This window comes from Miniopterus natalensis, chromosome 3 (genome assembly GCF_054644295.1).
Source record: "Miniopterus natalensis isolate mMinNat1 chromosome 3, mMinNat1.hap1, whole genome shotgun sequence".
Classification (NCBI taxonomy): domain Eukaryota; kingdom Metazoa; phylum Chordata; class Mammalia; order Chiroptera; family Miniopteridae; genus Miniopterus; species Miniopterus natalensis.
Window position 1 is genome coordinate 8,802,236 of NC_142083.1, and position 20,996 is coordinate 8,823,231.

General features: G+C 36.2%; 1 protein-coding gene across 1 annotated transcript in view; it reads left to right on the forward strand.

Annotated features, from left to right (window-relative positions):
* Positions 1 to 305: 305 nt before the first annotated feature.
* The window catches only part of NUP155 (nucleoporin 155), a 50,939-nt gene continuing 30,248 nt past the window's right edge, over positions 306 to 20,996 (forward strand). The window contains exons 1-12 of the mRNA XM_016223972.2: positions 306 to 546; positions 2,897 to 3,034; positions 4,653 to 4,749; positions 7,693 to 7,763; positions 9,253 to 9,345; positions 10,121 to 10,287; positions 11,904 to 12,009; positions 13,418 to 13,491; positions 14,215 to 14,306; positions 16,328 to 16,425; positions 16,931 to 17,083; positions 19,832 to 19,932. Coding sequence (XP_016079458.1) covers positions 390 to 546; positions 2,897 to 3,034; positions 4,653 to 4,749; positions 7,693 to 7,763; positions 9,253 to 9,345; positions 10,121 to 10,287; positions 11,904 to 12,009; positions 13,418 to 13,491; positions 14,215 to 14,306; positions 16,328 to 16,425; positions 16,931 to 17,083; positions 19,832 to 19,932 — 1,347 coding nt within the window. The 5' untranslated portion in view covers positions 306 to 389. The remainder of the gene's footprint in view (positions 547 to 2,896; positions 3,035 to 4,652; positions 4,750 to 7,692; positions 7,764 to 9,252; positions 9,346 to 10,120; positions 10,288 to 11,903; positions 12,010 to 13,417; positions 13,492 to 14,214; positions 14,307 to 16,327; positions 16,426 to 16,930; positions 17,084 to 19,831; positions 19,933 to 20,996) is intronic.

Genomic DNA, 20,996 nt, shown 5'->3' on the forward strand with positions numbered 1-20,996 from the left:
CCCTTCCCCACATCTCCTCCTCCGACTCCCCCTTCCCCACATCTCCTCCGACTCCCCCTTCCCCACATCTCCTCCTCCGACTCCCCCCACATCTTCTCCTCCCACGCCCCCTTTCCCACCCCTAAACCCCGACCGCGCTTCGAGAGCGCCTCCCTCTCCCTCGCCCCGCCCCTAACGCCCAGCTCCCGTAACGGCCCCCTCCCCCCGCCTTGGAAACGGAGCCTCGGAGTTCGCGGGCGCAGGCACCGGAAGTGCGTCATGCACAGGCGCCGAGGCGCTCGTTTGGCGCGCGCGCCTTAGGCCTCGGCACCGCGCTCCGGTGTTGGGTTTTCTCTCAGTTCGCCTTGGTTTTTGACTTTTTCCGCACGCTGGTGTCTTGGCTTTTCGAGATGCCGTCTTCTATGCTGGGCTCGGCCACGCCGGCCTCCGCGTCGGCCGCAGCCCTGCAGGAGGCGCTGGAGAATGCGGGGCGGCTCATCGACCGCCAGTTGCAGGAGGACCGCATGTATCCCGACCTTTCCGAGCTGCTCATGGTGTCCGCCCCAAGTGAGTGATCGGTGCCTTTGGTGACTCTGCTTTCTCGGTGGAAAGGACTCTCGCCGGACTCCCTAAGTGGGTCCTTCATCCCCAGGATGGACCGGCGAAGACATCTTGAAATTTAGGGCTCCGTTTGCTACATTTTGAAGAGCGATAAAGGGCCGATATTCAGTTTTTTTCCTCACCTTCTTCACTGCAAATATTTGAGGGGGTAGCAGTGAAGAGCAAACGCAGGAAGAGGCAAAGACCCCACCGTGATGGGCTGCTCACTGCCTCCTAGCGTTTGTCGCTAAGGCCGGATGAGGAGGACCGCCCGATCCAAGTCCATTACTCGTATTACTATTAAGAGTAACACGGAAGAGCAGACGACGTTAATTTGGACATTTACCACGGTCTCTCAAAGATATGCTGCATTATGTGTAGAGTTAGTGTCATATGAAGTGCTGGGAGGTGGCAGAGAGAACTGGCAGTGGGATAAAGGAAGGGAAAGCAGCAGTGATGATGGACAGGGAGAGTCAGGCCGAGCGTGTGCCAACAGAAGTGGCTGGGAAATGTTTTGTGTAACGGTTTTTAAATTAGGGCTCCTCGAGTCATATGGAATTACATAAGTTGCTAGGAAAAAAAAAATGTCTCCTTTGTGAGATGGAAATTAGAGAAAAGCAGAGACGTGTGAGATAGAGACAAGATTTTTGGTAAGCAAGAACCAAGATAAAATATCCAGGATAATCTGTGCATTGTAAACCTGAAAGACACCTCTGATGATTCATAAAAATTGTTGAGTAGACTTGTATTCAGAGAAGAGACAGAAACATAGCAAAGACAGTATTTGTTCCTGACAGCTAATCAGTGGGCCTGCCCTCTAAGAACTGAGTGGTCTATTAGCAGCTCTCCTCTTGAACAGCATTTCTCACTCTGACCTCCTTGAGTTTGAAAGCAAGATATAAACAGTGCATACATTCTGGTCTTTCATCATATCTGACCCTAACCCTCCCTTTGCACCTTTACACACACCTGCCTCTTCAACCTAATCTCTTCCCCCTCTTCCATTCTGTTCTCAGCCCCCATGTTCCAGCCATACTGAGTTTATTTTCCATAAGAATTCCCCTATTCAGGATTTTATTTTATATGTACTTGTCATCATTTCTGGAATGTTCTTTCCTCTTTGACAAATGATTCTTCCAGACTCCCTTAAATATCACCTTCTTTGTGAAGGCTTAACCATTCACATCTTCACCAGAATTATTAATTCCATTCTTTGTGTCCTTACTGCCGTGCAACACATGCAGTGTCCTATTAAAATATGTTGGGTTTTGTTTTTCTTTAAATATATCTTTATTGATTTCAGAGAGAGGAAAGGAGAGGGAGAGAGAAACATCAATGATGAGAAAGTGACCGGGAACCACGATCTCCTGGATCCTAGGTTGATGCTCAACCGCTGAGCCACGCCCGACCAGGCTAAAATATGTTTTAAGATTAAATGTCTGGGATTTTGTTTTAGAAGATTCATTAGGGAAGGAGCAGATAGTGATATAAATGAAACATGATTGGACGTCTTATTGGTAATTGTTGAAGCTGAGTAATCAGTACGTAGGGATTGATTGCATTTTTCTCTCTAGTTGTATATATTTTAAAAAATTTCTATAGTACATTTGAAAATTGTCTCACATGTAAGTTTTCCCCAACATCTTTGTACTTTAGAGATCCTGAGGAGGTCCGTGAGCTAGATAGGTCATCAGATCTAAAGAACACCTAGTCCTTCTTCAGGACTAGGAAATACAGGCTGAAGAGCCTTGCCTCCTCCTGCTATTAGTGTCTGGCTCTGAGCAAGAGGAAGGTTGCCAAGTGAGAAACCTTTGTAGAGCAGTCTGTAGTTTTCTCAGTTTCAGTAAAATATTGCTTCTGTCATATGGTTTGTATTTATCTTGTTGATTCTAGGGGGGAACCTAATGGAAAAAGGCATGGATTGTTTTAATCTATAAATGTTTAAGTGGGAAAGGAAATGGCTATTTTTCCCCCCAATCAATATTTTGTTTGTCCACAATTGTTTGAACTAAGAATCACAAAGCAGTTTTACATATAACCCATTTCAAATTAGTAAAATAATAGAAAAAAACTAAATTGTTGAACTAACCATTTTCTTTTTTATGGAGTATCTGGGAAAGATAGCCTTGTTTATGCTCCCACCTTAACACTGGAATTTCTCAGGTCTCCTTTGCGTCAGGTCAGAATTACTTTATTCTTTCTATACCTTTAGAATGACCAGAGGCACAATTTTGTTGTAACTTGCAGTGCTTCTGTATACACAGTTGATGCCCAAAACTATTACTTTTAAGTAAATGCATTATTTTATTTTTTGTAGATAATCCCACTGTTTCTGGCATGTCAGATATGGATTATCCTCTACAAGGACCTGGTTTGCTGTCGGTACCCAACCTTCCAGAGATCAGTTCCATCCGAAGAGTTCCTCTCCCACCTGAACTTGTTGAACAGTTTGGACGTATCCTATTACTTTGTATTTAACGCTTCAAAAATTTTTTTAAATTGGCATTCTCACTATTATAATTCCTGGTTTTTGTGAGTGTTGTATGTAAGTTCATTTAAGGGTTTTATTTAAAATACATTTAAGCCTGGCCAGCATGGTTCCGTGGTTGAGCATCGACCCTTGAACCAGGAGATCACAGTTTGATTCACAGTCAGGGCACATACCCGGGTTGCGGGCTCAATCCCCAGTGGGGATGTTCAGGAGGCAGCTGATCAATGAGTGTCTCTCATCATTGTTGTTTCTATCTCTCCCTCTCCCTTATCTCTGAAATCAGGTTTAAAATAAAAACACAAAAACATACAAAATACATTTAAGTACATGCGTAGTAGTTTGCCAAGTGCCTAAAAAATTTCTTATAAAATTGAATATTGAAAATTGAGTCACATTTTTTTGGGACACTGAGGAGAGGGAATTGTTTACAAGAAACTGCATTTTTAAATGAAATTATTGCAAAGTATTATTTTCCAGTTAAGTGCTACATGGGAGAGTTTTTACTACCATACTTTATTAGCTCAAAGACCCGTGATTTCACTTTTATTTTCCCCCATATTTTAACATTTTAAAACTGGGATGTGGCTCAGAATATGTTTAAAAACAAAGTTTTAGGTGTGGTTTTATGCTTAATGGTGTCTTAGAATTGAAGTTTCTGTGTGATTTTATTTCTAAGGATCATGATAAGAATATATATATAAAGATATTAGAAACTGCAATACTAATGGCATCTTCATAGATTGAGTAGCTAGAGGAGTTTTCTTACCCTCTGAAAAGAAAGATTTTATCTGATTTTCCTAAAGTATGGCATACCCTATAAAAGCACTAGATTTATAGTTATTCGCTAGGAAGCTTTTATATCAATCTATAGGTTTCATAATAAAGACATCAAGGTGATATCTTAAAATTTAACCTGAGACTTTTAAAAGTATATTATTTAGAATAAAAGGGTTTCATATTTCAGTACAATGATTGAGAAAAAGAGAGAAAATGGAAAATTAGGGAAAATGCTTATAAAAAAATAAATAGAAAAGCTAGCTAGTAAAATCTGATATTTCCCTAAAATTTTTTCTGTTTCTCTGAGACTTTGTAAAATAGTGTTATTAAACATACAATCCATCTTACATTTTGTTTTCACAATTGTTTCATTGTCTTTTAATTACATAACATAAATCTTTGCCTATTTTTAAATTGCACTATTTATAACTGATTCAGTAAAACATTTTTTTAATATCAGAGTTCAATGGTATTATTCATAATCAATATCCTTTTTTAAGTTAGTAAAGGGAAAAAAACCAAGATTACATTTGTCCAGAATATATTTCAAGTGGTCAGCATTATTTAGAAATGATAAATTACAAGTATTTCTGTCATACATTATGGCTTTCATTAAACTCATTGTAAATCAAGGTATTTTATTCTATTAAAGAGTGGACTGGTCATAATTTTTTAATCATAAATTTTATATCAAAGTCTTTTGAAACAAGACACCTGCTACTTGGGAAACAAGACGCCTGCTACTTTCCACACTGGGAAAATAGATGAGATTGAAATCTTTTTACCTTACATCCACACACCTCAGATATGCAGTGTAACTGCATGATGGGCGTGTTTCCTCCTATCAGCAGAGCTTGGCTTACAATTGACAGTGACATATTCATGTGGAACTATGAAGATGGGTATGTATTTAAGGCTGGTATGCTTTAGCACGATTGGAATTTAGACTGTCTTTATTGTACCTACTGTCTTTGTTGTTCTTACTGGACGTTGCCTGACTTACCTTGCTTTCATCTGACATCTGGGGCAGCGCTTCTCAGTGTGGGTGTCAGTCACCTGGGGGTAGGGTTAAAATAGGGAATTTGTTAGCAGTTCTGAGTGAGGTTCAAGAGTGTGTTTGCAACAAGCTCTGGGTGATGCTGCCAGTCAGTCTAGGAACTGCTCTGAGTAGCAGGCGTCTCGGTCCCATGCTCTTTATTCTGCAGTGAATAACGTCTATCAGTAATTCTTTGAAAGATGGTTGACGTTTTTAAAGACTTCTGTTTTCCTTACATTTCTACAGAATGGGAGACTGTTGATTTATAGAAACAACTGTTTTATAATTCTCGGCTTTACTTGTGTAAATAAAATGTATGTAATAGAGTCTGAGTGGAGGCCCAAGGCCTTTTTGCTTAATGTTTATTGATCTAGTGATCTCACTCTTGGCATTTTGGAAGTAAATTTAGGCTTACTTCCAGTATTTCATATTATCTTTAGGTGGTTGTGGGATAGGAAGACCCATATAGTTAAGATGGTACTCTTGCTTCTGAGTAATTAATGCGCTTGTTATGTATACACACACACACACAAAACAATGTATCATTGAATCAAAATTGACACTGGGAATGTATAGCTTAAATGAAACCATTTTTGTTTGCTGATTTTTTTAAAAATTAGATTGTTTCATAGGTATGTTTATTGTTCAAATGTTGTATAGTCGAAATAGCAGTGATGTCTGATTATGATTGTTCCCCGTATACCCTGAACTTTGCCCCAGTTTGTTATTCTACCGTAACATACACATTTTGATGCTAAAGAACCAAACTTCAAAAACTAAATGCAAAATAAATTGCATAATAGATAAATGTTAAGAATAATTTCTTTAAAAAGGGTTTTCACTTCGTTGAAAGTTTTTGTATTTCCATTAACATCTAACATTCATTTAACAAATATATTGAGTTTATCATGTATTAGTCAGTTTCGTGCTGGGAACAGTATTGAATGAGATATATGTAATCTTTGCCAGCATGGAATGAACAGCCCAACCTTACTGTGTGTTCAAACTAGACCTCATTTAAAGAAAAATTATTTGAACAATGTGCTTATTTAAAGAAAATCAAGGCACAAGTACTGGTTATAAATCTTTAGTTCACAAATTCAATTCTGTAAAAAGCTTAGGCTCAGTTTCAGTTATTCTTTAGCTTTCTATTATGAATCCTAACTCCATCTAGATGATAGAAACAATCTTGTTCAATTCATTGTTCTCTGATCCTCAGCTTTCCCTGGATTAATCTGGGGGTGTGGGGACGTGGCTGTGCCAGTTATCAAAGGAGCCTGTGTGATGCCACAGCAGGAGAAAATGGGAAGCCTGGTCCACATAAGTGTCCATTTCGGTGTTTCTGATTTTGTTTGCATAGCCACTTCTTTCTGGATCATACTTTTATCTTGGTATTTATCTTGCCTGGTGTTCTCTGAGGTTCTTGGATATTTGCTTCTGTGTCTTGCATTATTTTTGGAAACATTTTCAGCCATTATCTTCTAATCTTTCTTCTGCCCCAATCTCTCCCTCTTCTGAGATTTCAGTTATACTTTTGTTAGACTGTTTGATGTTATATAACAGATTTTGGATGGTCTGTTTTTTGTTTTATTTCTCCACTCTTTATTTTTTCTTTTTTGGTTTCAATTTGGACAATTTCTGTTGACCTAACTTTAGACTCACTGATTCTTGTGAAGTCTACTGAAAAGTTCTTAAAAGACATTCTTTCTCTGTGCTGTGCATTTATTTCTAACATTTTCACTTGCTTATTTCTTTTAATTTTCATCTCTCTGCTGAAGTTCCTTATCTGTTTATGCATATTGTCCACTTTTTCTATTAAAGCCTATACTATATTGATCATATTTATTTTAAATTTCCTGTCTGCTACTTCAGACATTTGGCTTGTAGCTGAGTCTTATTCTATTGATTGCTTTGTTTCTTGACAGTGGGGCTTTTTACCCCCTTGCTTTTTTGTGTTTCATGTTTTCTTACTAAAAACCAGATATTATGTATAGGATAGTGGATACTGAATAGCATTTATCCTTAGAAATGGGCATGTGTAAGAACCGTATGATTTCACTCATGTGGGATATAAAACAAAAAGCAACAAACAAACAAAACAAACTCTCGGATATGACAGAATGGTGGGGGGAAGGACAAAGGGTAAGGGGCCAAATGTGACAGGAGGGGACTAGACTGCGCAGTAAGCACACAGTGGAGTGTACAGATGTCATGCTATAGAAGTGTACACCTGAAATTTGTATAATGTTATCAGCCACTGTTACCCAGTAAACTTAACTGAAAAAACTTTTTTAAAGGAAATGAGCATGTGCCTTCTTTAGCTAGAGCCTAGCAGGTAGGTCTTTATTGTGCAGGGAGTTGACTTTTTCCAAGTCCGGAGTTGGGCTAAGTTTGGTTTTGTTGTTCCTGAGGTTACCCTCAGTTGACTACAGGTTTCAAATTTCTTTAAAATTACCTTGCATTTAGGGCACAGGTTGGGTTGCTCAGTGTTCCTGTTTCACCCTCAGCCATAGGCTTTCCCTGTGAGTCTGATTTTCTGAAAAGGTCCTCTCTACGCTCTTGTCCCTGTCCTCACAGTAGATGGCTGTTAGAGACTTGCAACCTGGGGGGGAATGTCTGGAATGGGGAACTCCGTTCCTGTTTTCCTGGTTTATGTGTAGCCTTAGGCAGGCCTCTGTGCCTGGGTCTTGGAACTGAAACAGCTTGTGTGCTCATTTTTTTTTTCATTATTTTCTATAGTCTTAAAGAGTATTATAAGATAACACTTTTTCTTTATATGTATAACATGTTTTTCTTCAACTTTTGACAGAGGAGACCTTGCCTATTTTGATGGACTTAGTGAGACTATTCTTGCTGTGGGGCTTGTGAAACCAAAAGCTGGTAAGACATAAAACTATAAGGATTAAGTTATGTTTGTGTACACACAGACTTAAAATGCTTTAGGACTAAATGACAAATTTTAAGTTGAATTTCCTACTTAAGTCTTATTTGAATTACTTCTAATTAGAAATAAAGTAAGTAGGAATACTTAAGAGTTGACTCACTTTATGATGGTATCAATGAGTCTGCCTCTAAAATTACTATAGTTCTTGAATTTTCTCTTGCTTACATTTTGTTATTCTTGATTTACCTGCAGTTTTTTCATTATACATTTTTCATCACTTAGTGTAAAAACTGTTTTTGTCTCTGCGTTTTTAAATTTTTTTTTTAGTCTTGTTAGCCCTGGAATTCAGAATAAATCTTAGATAAGTCACAAGCATTGTTTAACTTACAGTTTTAACCTCATGATGCCAGATCTTTTATCAGAGCTACTGACGTGCAGAATTGGTTGATTTAAATTTAATATGCATCCCTTGAATGCTGGAGGAAATAATAGACAAAATTCACTTTTTTGCAAGGCCTAAATAAAACTTTCTTAAGGTCACGGCCATTTTGAAATTATAATTCACATAAGTACAAACATGCAGTTTTATGCACTGTTCATATTACTATGGAAATGTTACTTTGGGGCAGTATTTATAATAGTGATTATAGATTATGAGTCAAACAAGTTACCTCATCTGTTTGACCCAGTAAAGCTTCCACCAAAGTCAAATCATGTATGAACTTCTTCCTCCATGTTCTTGGGATGGTCTTTCGTAACATAATGACAGTGATAATTATACATAGTTTCTCACGCCACACCACATTTTTCAAGTTAAACACTACCTTAGCATGCATTAACAACAAAAAATGTTGTACTTGGTAATGTCCCCTGTGAAACTGTAAATTACCTGGTTTTGATACATATACTCCTTTGGGAAACTCATTGACATATAAACTCATTTTTGTTTTTATGAGTTTGGCTACCCCAGGTACCTGATATTAAGTGGGATTATATAGTATTTGTCTTTTTGTCACTGGTTTATTTCGCTCAGCATGATGCCTTCAAGGTTCATAGTTGTAGTATGTCATAAGACTGAATGATACTCCACTGTATGTATATACCACATTTTGTTTGTCAGTTTATCTGTTGATGGACACTTGGGTGGCTTCCACCTTTTGGGTACTGTGAATTGTGCTGCTATAATTGTGGGCATACAAACAGCAGAAGCCTTTATATATTAATAAACCTAAAGTATTTCATATTATAACACTGATATACTGAAGTGTTTCTTTTCTAAGGTAGTTCTTTTTTGCTATTTACTTTTTTAAAAAATGGTCATAGGTACTAATATTTTAACATCAAAATGAACTAAATTGGGTTCAGACATTTCATATACTATTTAATCAAGCTCATTGTAATGGTAAAACCTTATTCTATAAATGCTTCAATACTGGATTTTTTTTTTAGAATAATAACCCCAAACCTATGTCTACTTTATCTTAGGCATCTTTCAACCTCATATACGACACCTCCTGGTTTTGGCAACCCCTGTGGACATAGTAATTCTTGGACTCAGCTATGCTAATTTGCAAACAGGTATGACAACCCACATATTATGGTTTTTAAAATAAAAATGTTGGTGAATTTAATGTACAACATTAAAAACTAATATTTTTCACTAAGTTAACTCTCCAGGCTATTTGCTCATAGAAAAACCATATTTCCCTATAGATATGGTATCTTTCAGGATAGTAGCTCCACCAAAAAAGTATTTTAGATGTATTTACCACACTAATGTGCACATTTTAAATGTACAATATGAAGGGAGGGTAGTAGAAGAAGCATAGTCTATGCTAGTGAGATTTTCAATAGTGCCTTCAATTTCTTTGTTTCTGATTCACTGCATGGCCATTTTAACATGGAACACTGAAATATAATATATTACTCTCTACCTTCAAGTAGGAGGTCCTCGATTAATTTATTACAAGCACTTTCAGTGGTTTCTTTTTCATTGCTTTGGGTGAAATAATGTTGAATCAGTGACTCTAATTATTTATTATTACTGCCACATTCTTAGGCTTTTTTTGAAAATTTAAACATTTGGGTTATTTTTTATTGATAGGTTACAATGCTATGTGTTATATTATTATAACTGCATGTATTTTATATATACATATACACACACACAATAGGTTTTGTTTCACTTGAGTTATATCAGACTTTTTATAGTAATTTTAAAATGTATGCTATAGAAGCTTTTGCTAATATCAGTAAGAATACGGTAAAAATATTTCTAAAGGTGATACAGTGATTGTTTCAAACTTTTAAAAATCTGATAGACTGACTTCTGTATTCTTTCTTTAAAAAACAGGTTCTGGAGTTCTTAACGACAGTATGTGTGGTGGAATGCAGTTGCTTCCAGATCCTTTGTATTCTCTTCCCACTGATAACACTTACCTTTTAACAGTAACTTCTACCGATAAGGGCAGAATTTTCTTGGCTGGAAAGGATGGCTGTTTATATGAAGTAGCATACCAGGTAAGTCCATTTATAAACATTTTTTTCTCCCTTTTGATGAAGTAAGGGTGGATTTTGTTTTTAATTTGTTATTATATAAGGACACTAATATATTCTTATAGAAAGTATTCAGACATACAGTTAAAGCCACAGTCTTGCGTGACTACACCATGCCTACAAAACCCAGGCCTCTTTCCAAAGGTAAAAGCCCTTATCAGTTTTGAATATATCTGTTTAGAACATGATACATGCATTGACAAGTATCTAAATATATAAATATTTATACATACTTATTTATATATACACATATACAAATGCACAGTGTATTTATGTGTGTGTATATGTTTTTGCTTGAATTATTGTTTTGTTACATAATTGGCTTTTCACTTAACTCTATCTTGAAAGTCTTTTCTTGTCAGTATCTGATAGATATATGTTATGTTTGGTGATTGCTGGATAGTTGTCGGTGAAATGTATATACAGGGTGCTGCAAAAGTAGGTTTACAGTTGTTCATTTTGAAAATAATACAATACTTAATAAATAATAATACAACAATAAACTCTGTTTCGAGCACTCATAACTGTAAACCTACTTTTGCTCCACCCTGTACATGGCTTTCTTAACAATTTCTTCCTTGATGGATGTCTAGGGTTTCAGTTTTTCTTTTATCAAGTAAAGCTATAGTAGGTGTTCTTTTGTAGGCCTCCCTGTGCACTTGAGATTTTTGTGTGTGTAGAGTCTTAGAATTCTAATGTACATGCATTTAAAATTGTATTTAACGTTTTCATATTGCCCTATAAAAATTTTAGACTCTTGGCAGACATGAATGTATTCCATGCACACCCATTCTCACGAACACTGGTATTGTCCAACTTACTAATTTTGGCCAATCTGATGGAAGGAAATTATTTTTTTATAACTGAGTTGATAATCTTTTCATGTATTGGTTATTTATGTTTCCTCTGCTCTGAAATGCCTTTTAGTTTCCTTTTCTCTGTTTATCTTTTCCCTACTGTATTGTTGCCTTTTGGATAAGGTAAACCTTAGGAAATTGATGAAATAATATTCTCAGTCTAATTAGTGGCAGAACTAGGATTAGAACCCAGGTCAGCTGTGTTTTTTATATTACATTGTACCTCTTTCTTGCCCAGTTTTTCTTGGTTTTGTTCATTACCAGGAAATGGTTTTGTATGGCAAAACTCAGTCACTGAGAAGTAGACTGTAGATTATGATGGTGGTGGCTGCTCTTATTAAATTTCCTTTTAGCAGAAGTGGGATAAGATGGTATAAGTACCTCAATCCTATGTACTTTGGGCACTTATAAACTCTGCTTATTATGTTCCTTATACTTTCAAATATTTTTAAGAGAGTTAAAATGTGAGTTCACTAGCGTAGCACTAAGGTTTCTGGACTAGACATAGCTGATTTCACTGAGGGCAATAATTTAATTATAGCTACTTACATATTCTATATTTAATTAAAGGACTAAACTCAGTACTTTTGAGTAGTATGTCTTCATTTACAATTATTGGTATTTTACTAAGATTTGAGGATTTTTGTAAACGTGGGTATACAGTAGTTGCTATGACAAAGGTATCTACATTTACAAGTCTTCTCTCAATTTTTTTCTTTTAAGGCAGAAGCAGGTTGGTTTAGCCAAAGATGTAGGAAAATCAACCACTCCAAGAGCTCACTTTCTTTTCTTGTTCCTTCATTGCTGCAGTTCACATTCTCAGAAGACGGTAAGTAGAAAACTCATAACAGATCGTTGACTTAACATTTTCTTGAGAAATTATGTGTGTTTTTTTTAATGTATTTTTATTGATTTGAGAGAGAGGAATGGAGAGGGGGAGACAGAGATAGAAACATTCATGTGACAGAAACATCTATCGGCTGCCTCCTGCACATCCTTTCCTGGGGATTGAGGCCGCAACCCGGCGTGTGCTCTTACTAAGAATCGACGAGTGACCTCTTGGTGCCTGGGATGATGTTCAGTCCACTGAGCCACACCAGCTGGGCAAGAAATTCTTATTCTTAACTGAAAGTTTGTTTTATTAAATACATTTGTTATATATTCATAAGGTCTCTTTTTTTTTTTTTTTTTTTTTTAATTATCACCTGAGGATATGTTTTAATTGATGTTTAGAGAGAGAGGAAGGGAGAAAGAAACATCAATGTGAGAGAAACACTGATCGGTTGCCTTCTATATGCGGATCGACTGGGGATTGAATCCGCAGCCTAGGTGTATGCCCTGACTTGGAAGTGAACCCAAAACCTTTTGGTGTATGGGTCCACACTCCAGCCAACGGCGCCACTAACCAGGGCTTCATAAGGTCTACAAAGGAGGAAGGGATTATAAAACATCGAAACAGTGTGGATTTATTCCTAAGTTCTTATAAATGTAGCATCGTGGAACATGTGTCTGAAACAGCTATACATAAGCTGTTAAAAGCAAAAAGTGTGCATGCGTGGGTGAGAACTAGACAGCCAGACATCTAATACATGTGTTGCCTGGTCTAGAACAAGTTCCCAGCACAAAATGAATATATATGAGTTTTTAATAAAATGAGAGAGGCCCTGGCCAGTGTGGCTCAGTTGGTTGGGCGTCATCTCATGCACTAAAGGGTTGCTGGTTCAATTCCCAGTCAGGGCAGATCATTCAGGAGGCAGCCGATCTCCCCCCCACCTTCCTCTAAAAATCAATAAAAATATAAATATTTTTTTAAATAAAAATAAAATGAAAGAGACAGGTGAAATAATTTTAAAATGCTTCAGTAAAATAAGGTAAATTAAAAAGTTGTGACTAAAATGAATTTCTTTCACACAATGAATCTTTAAACTAAACTGGCAGTTTCTTGAAGGAATGGACTGAGTATAATTATTTCATGTGTTTTTAGCATATAGCAAACATTCATTAAATGTTTGTTGAATGAAGAAATATTCTAGAACTTGTTTTTGGTTTGGTTTAAAATTTATTTAGAGGATAGAATAACACTGTCATGCTCTTAGCCTTCACAGTATTTGAAGTCTGCTTTTACAAGGCAAGAAGAAAGCCCCTGAATGCGAAGTTCTAATTTAGCAATTTTAATTTAAGTGGCTACTGTATTTGATTTGTTAATCTTTGGGCTTTTTGTTTTTTGTGTCTTTCAGATCCTATTGTTCAAATTGAAATTGATAATTCTAGAAACATTTTATATACACGATCTGAGAAAGGAGTAATACAGGTAAGTACTAATATACATTACCATTTAAGGTGGGAATAGCCTTCCTTTTTTGTTTGTTTTTGTTTTGCTTATCGATTTGAGAGAAACACGGATTTGTTGTTCCACTTATTTATGCATTCGTTGGTTGAATCTTGTATGTGCCCTGACTGGGACTCGAACCCACAACCTTGGCGTATCGGGATGACACCCTAACCAACTGAGCTACCCCACCAGAGCTTAACATCCCTGTTTTTAAGGAAGAAGATTTAGCCACTTTTAGACTTTTCCTATGAACTGTGTGCTTTTAAAAAATAATATCCAAACCACTTCTTAGGGCCTTTTTTAATGAAATTTTAAATCTGTGAATGTTTCCATACCTGTATGAAATACCAAAAGTAAAGGATCCCTAAAAGGGAAAAAGTCTATGTAATAAAGTTGTATGAATAAATAAATAAATAAACTTATGAACAAAATAGAAACAGAGGCATGGGCATGGATACGTGGAGCAGTCCGACAGCTGTCAGAGGAGAAAAGGGTACTAGATGAAAGAAGGCGAAGGGATTAGCCAAGAACATATATGCATAACCCATGGACACAGACAACAGTGTGGTGATGGACAGAGGGAAGGGGGAGGGTAAAACGGGGATGTCTACAATAGTGTCAACAATAAAGAGAAAAAGCTTATTTCATAGAATGTATGCAGGCTATAGTCATGTTTCAGTGAGTGTATTTTTTTATTTACAGGTTTATGATTTGGGCAGTGATGGACAAGGAATGAGCAGAGTTGCCTCAGTGTCACAGAATTCTATCGTCTCTGCTGCTGGAAACATTGCGAGGTGATACGTCATTTATTGTCAGACATTTCATTTGCAGGCACATTATGCTATTCATGTATAGTATACTAAAATTTTTTCCTTCTCGTAGCATCTCTAAAGATGCGGAACATTGAAGTTATGTTTGAAATAGAGCTGCTAGAGACTCTTTTATTCTTATGTTGGATGTTTTAAAACAAGATAGACTGGTTTTAATGTGTAAAATACAGCTTGACATGTATTTTCCTGTGAAACTAGGTGGCCTGTACAGGCATTTTAAGTGTTATATCTAGAAAACTGCATGTCTGAAAGTTCCCCCTTACAACTGCTACCCCTTTTTTATAGGCCTATGTAGTGTAAGTTTAGTTGATCTGATAATTGACACAAGTGCAGTTTGGAAATGGAGGCCTTTGCAGTTGTATTGTCCACATTATATTCTTTTCTTAACATTTTTCTAGGAGTTTATTTGAGCCAAACCTGACAACATGCTGGGGAGCGAGATCTCAAATGCTCCCCTCATTGCACTCTTGAGGAAATAAACTACAAGGATGTTGTGATTTGCCTGAAGTCTGGCTCCTTGATAAATGCTGGAACCCAAGCTGGAAGCCAAGGCTTCTGACCCAGTACACTGCACTTATATCACAGCTGGTTTAGCTCAGCTACGAAAGTCTTCACATAGCAAAGGCTCAGATTTTCAGCTTCTGTTACCTGTGTGCCTGGTTATTGCTACATGCAGATAACCTCGTAAAAATCAACGTTTTCTTTGTCAGTGACAAAAAATTCCCAAGGCAGATAATCTGAAACAAAGGGTTTCCTCTTCCCCCAAGTTTTTTTTGGCAGTTTTTCAAATCCACAGGAAACTTAAACGAACAGCATGGTAAAAACGGGTATCCTCTTTTTTTTTTTTTTTTACTGTTTAATGATTGAGTTTAATGCCATTGAGTTACACGTTTGTAATTCCTGGAAGTTGAGTTTTTTGTGTTTTTTTTTAAATTTTATTTTTGTTTAAAATATTACAGATGTCCCTTTTTCTCCCCAATGACCCTTTCCACCCCGTCCCTTCCCCGTCCCCAGTCCCTCTCCCCACCATTGTCCGTGTCCTTGGGTTGTGCATATATGCATTTAAATTCTTTGGTTACTCTCTCCCCCTCCACCCACCCACCTTCCTCCATCCCTCTAAATTCACCTATTAACATTTGCCTCTTTTGCTCACTCTCTCTATGAGCCATTTGAAAAGTAAAGTGGCTTACAGATATCATGACTTTTATCTTTAAGTCCTCATCTTCCATCTCCTAAGATTCTTACATAAGCACAATGTCAATTCCACACCTAAAAAATTAATAATTTTGTAATATTATCTCGTAATTATATAGTTCATATTAAAATTACTTAATAGTCCCCCAAATTCCTTATACCTCTTTTTCTTTCCACTTTTTTCCAGATTCAGTCAGAGCTCATGAATTGTGTTAATTATTCGTCTTTTCAATTTAGAACAGAATTTAGTTTACTTTTTTTTTTCAAAATGTTGACATCAGAGAGGGAGGGGCAGGAATTTTCTAAATTTGTCTTTTTTTTCCTTATTAGATTCAAGGTAGTGTTTTTTAGCTAGTATGACACAGGTAATGTGAATTTCTTAAAACATTACATCAGGAGGCATAATACCATTTTACCACTATCGAACAGTTGGTTAAGATGGTGTTCACCAGATCTCTTCGTTATAAAGGTTCATTTTTCCCCCTTCTAATTAGTGGTAACCTTTACAGTGCTAATTTGACGCTCTGAGAACATCTTGTTTCTCATTAGCCATTTACCCAATGGATTTAGCCTTGCTTTATGTCTTTGAAAAAAGGTTACTCTTAACAGTATTAACTAATGTAAACAACGAACATTGAAGGGTTTTTGCCAGTTCTTGCTGCTATTGTGTTACTTTCCTGAGAAGTTAGTTGTAAACTACTTTAGCAGATTTTGACATGTAAAATTGCTGGTGGAAAATGTTCCTGGACACATATTTAAAATACTACATACAATTTTTTCCTTCCTTTTAGGACCATAGATCGTTCTGTTTTTAAACCAATTGTTCAAATAGCGGTAATCGAAAACTCAGAGTCACTCGACTGTCAGTTGTTGGCTGTCACACATGCCGGTATGTTGTTTTATTTATATGTTTGCTATTGTTTTTGTAACTTAATCCTCAGAGTTGGAAATTTATGATTAGAAATATGAGAGGAATTTTTACTTCTGTATCAATTATAAAGCCATATTAATAATCTATAAAATTAAGGAAAAATCCTTAAAAAATTGGAAGATTCCTTGGTTCTGTCTGCTCATTTTATAGATGTAAAACCAGACATAAAATCTGAAGTGTCTAACGTTCAGTGACAGAGCCTGAATTGGAATAGAGACTCCCATGGCTTAGAGTTGTAGGCTCTTTCTACTGAAATTTGTTGATTCACCTCTTAATTTCAGGTAATATTGTCATAGAAATCCACTTCTACTGGTAGTACCCTGGTAATTTAAGACCAGTCAGGAAAGTGATGTGTAGCTTTATCAGAGTTTTCTGGTTTTTTCTGGAATTGCGTTAATAACAACACATGTACCTCAGGTCTTTTGTTTTCTGTTACTGATTTATAATTTTACCCCATCATCAGGTGTAAGGTTATATTTTAGCACCTGTCCATTCAGACAGCCGTTAGCCCGACCTAATACATTGACACTGGTTCACGTCCGCTTACCTCCTGGATTCTCAGCTTCTTCAACAGTGGAAAAGCCTTCAAAAGTACATAAAGCTCTCTACAGTAAAGGTAAGTTCTGAAACACTGTCATACCGAAGATTGGATTCTTAAAATTATTGAAATTAGAGTGCATTTGAAGCATTTGAAAATAAAGAGGTTTTCCAATAAAATTTAGAATGTTTGGGTTTCTTATCTAGGAACTTTTTAATATTAATATTATGTTTTAAGTATTTTCAATTGGTAAATATAGAAAAACTATAGTATTTTAAATATATAAGTACTTTTTAACATGTTGTTAGTCTTGTATATAAACTCAATGGTCACAGTCAGTGTTATGTCCACTGCAACAGAATCTGAACTCTCTTTCTCCAGGACAGTTAGGAAAACTCAAAAGACTTTTCCAGTACCATGCCTGCTGTGTCTGTGGATATGGAGAGTTCTTTCTGGAACAACTTGAAATCTTGATGACAGAAAAATTAAATTCTAGTTAAATTTCAAAACTTGAAAAATCTGCATGCTTTTTCCAATGATGAGAAAGCATTTGTAAAATGTTTTGATTTTCTAACCATTCTAAAACCTTTTCTTTGCTTATTCTAATGTTTTTTCCAACATTTTATTTAACATCCAAATAAAACTTTCCTTTACAAATAAATTTTTAAATTTATAATATATGTACTTTCCTCAGCATTTTAAAATAATAGCTTTATTAAGATACAATTTATATACTAGAAAACTTAGCCTTTTAAAATGTACAACCCAGGCCCGGCTGGGCGTGGCTCAGCGGTTAAGCGTCAACCTAGGATGCAGGCGATCAGGGTTCAGTTCCTGGTCAGGGCACATACCCAGGTTGTGGGCTGCAGCCGATCAATGACTCTCTAGTCATTGATGTTTCTATCTCTCTCTCTCCCTCTCCTTTCCTCTCTCTGAAATCAATAAAGATGTATTTTAAAAAATAATAATAAAATAAAAAATAAACTGTACAACCCAGTGGTTTTTAGTTTATTCCCAGTTGTGCAACCATCACCACTGATCCAGAACATTTTTATAACCCAGAAAGAAACCCTGTACCATTAGCAATTACTCCCTATTCTCCCCCTTCCCACCCCATCCCATCCCTCATTTCCCTTTTCTGAGCCTTCAGAAATCACTAATCTATGTTCTTAGTCTGTGGATTTGCCTCTTTTGGACATTTCATATAAATGGAATCAGACAAAATATGACTGGCTTCTTTCACTTAGCATAATGCTATCAAGGTTGCCACGTAACGTAGCATGTTCATTTCATTTTTTTAATTTAATTTTTTCCATCACCATTTATCCCCCTATACTCTCTTCCACCTGCCCCTCCCTACAATCACCATGCTATTATCTGTGTCCATGAGTTCTTTCTCTCTTCTTTTTCTTTTTTGCTCATTCCCTCCACCCCCTGTGTTCATTTCTTTTCATTGCTGAATAATATTTCATTGTTTGTACCACATTTTATTGGTCCATTCATCATTTGATTGGCATTTGGGTTGCTTCTCCTTTTTGGCTGCTATGAATATTCATGCACAGGTTTTTGTGTGTACATATTTTCATTTGTGCCAGCTGTATCCAGTTTGCCAGGTTTTTCTAAAGCATAGGTGGGATTTTGGTAGTCAAAAATGTAGATCAACTTGGGGGATATTGCCATTTTAACAGTATTAAGTCTTTAACCCATGAACATGGGATATCTTTTTGCTAGACTTTTAATTTCTTAGAATGATATGTGTACATTGTACTGTGTATAAATCCTGCTCATCTTAAATGCATTCGTAAGTATTTTATTATTTTTGATGCTCTTATGAATAGAATTAAGGTTTTCTTTTTTTTAAATATATCTTTATTGATTTCAGAGAGAGGAAAGAAGAGGGAGAGAGAGAGCTAGAAACACCAGTGATGAGAGAGTCATTGATAGGCTGCAGCCCGCAACCCGGGCATGTGCCCTGACCGGGAATCGAACCCTGATCGCCTGGATCCTAGGTTGACGCTTAACCGCTGAGCCACGCCCGGCCGGGCTAGAATTAAGTTTTAAAGCTAGAAGTGTATTGAGGAAAAAATATTATAGTTTTAATTATGTGCATGACGCAGTCAAATTGAAGTTTTCCAAACTTGTATATGCTAAATTTTAAGAAACCTTATTCTACCACCTTGATATAAATTACTCTCAGTTTTTCACAGGCTGGTTATACATTTTATCAATTAATTATGATCCCATCACCTACAACCATCCAGTGAATGGACTCAAGTCACTATAAAGGGAGAAAATTAGTGGGAGGAGCTAGAAGTGAGCACAGGAGAATGTATTTCAAAATCAAACTGTAATATCAGCTAGTGTTGAGATAATGCTTTTATAGTATATTTATCTCTGCTGTTCAACTGGGAACTTCATCATTATTATTTATGATATGTTTGAATTAACTAGTATATGAAGTCTATTTCATTGAATATTAGATACAATTGATTGTAAGTCACAGCATTTTTTATGTATTAAACATGTTTTTTAAAGTTAGTAATTAAACTGATAAATCCATTGATGGGAAAATATATTCTAACTTTAGAAATTTGAAAAAAATAAGTGTTTACTTGAAAGAAATACAGTGTAAGATCTGGAACATTTAATGATCCTACCCTACCAATAATTGTATGTCCTCTTAGGGGATTTATTTTTGTTTATTTCTGTACCTTATTTACTTATAACGATTAATGCTGTATATATATTAATGTTAATAATTAATATTAAGGTTATTTGGGATGCATAGTATTTGGCATCATAAGATTTTGTATGTTAAACTTTTAGGCATTCTACTGATGGCAGCCTCAGAAAATGAAGATAATGACATTTTGTGGTGTGTCAACCATGATACATTTCCTTTCCAAAAACCAATGATGGAAACCCAGGTAAGTTATCCTGAAAATTGTAAAGAACTTTTTATGTAATTTTAAGTGAGGAATAAAATTAGAAGACTTTATCTTCGGATTTATTACTCTTTGCTTCTAAAAATCTCATATGATTAGAAATCATATTGAAAAAAGGTGTATCCTGTTAATTCTTTGTTTTTCCTGTGAGGTTAGAGGTCATGGTACTCACTAAAAATATCATTAAAGTAAACATTAAAACCCTTGTAGAATGTTTTGGATAGTGTGCCTGAAAGTGCATACATGTTTTCTGAAATTAGCTTTGTCCCATTTAAATGTATTGTATTTTTAGTTATTATGAGGCCATCCATTATAGTTATAACTTAGAATGATCTTTATATATATAATGATCTTTATAACTTAGATCTAATGATCTTTTTAATTAATTTATTTATTTATTTTATTTTTAAAAAATATATCTTTATTGATTTCAGAGAAAGGAAAGGAGAGGGAGAGAGAGAGATAGAAGCATCAATGATGAGAGAGTCATTGGTAGAGCCCGCAACCCGGGCATGTGCCCTGACCGGGAATCGAACCCAGGTCGACGCTCAACGGCTGAGCCACGCCCGGCCGGGCGATCTTTTTAATTTATCGTTCTGCCTAAATTTTAAAAAATTTTTAATTAAGAGATATTTTCAAACATAGACAAGAATAGAGAAAATGGTAGCTTGAGCCCCACATCAGCGAATTACCAACCTTTTCCTCATCTTGTTTCCTCTCTCTTCCCCACATAACCAAATGTACACACACACACCAAATAATTGTTTTAAAAGCAAATACCACCACATACTCTATGGAGTCAATGTAGAAGTTCTGGGTGAGAAGTGCAACCCCAGCTATCCTAGCCTAGTTCCACATCTGGCCTGCCATCCCAGCCCATGAGGACCTGAGGGGGTATGGCCAGGGAGGCCATCTGCTCCCTTCCCTTGGTGTCTCCTATCCCACCCCCATCTATCCCCCTAGATGCCCTAGCACAGTCCATGATGCCTGCCTGGAGAAGGTGCTGATCAAACCACATAAACCAACTCCCACTCGGGTGTGAATGT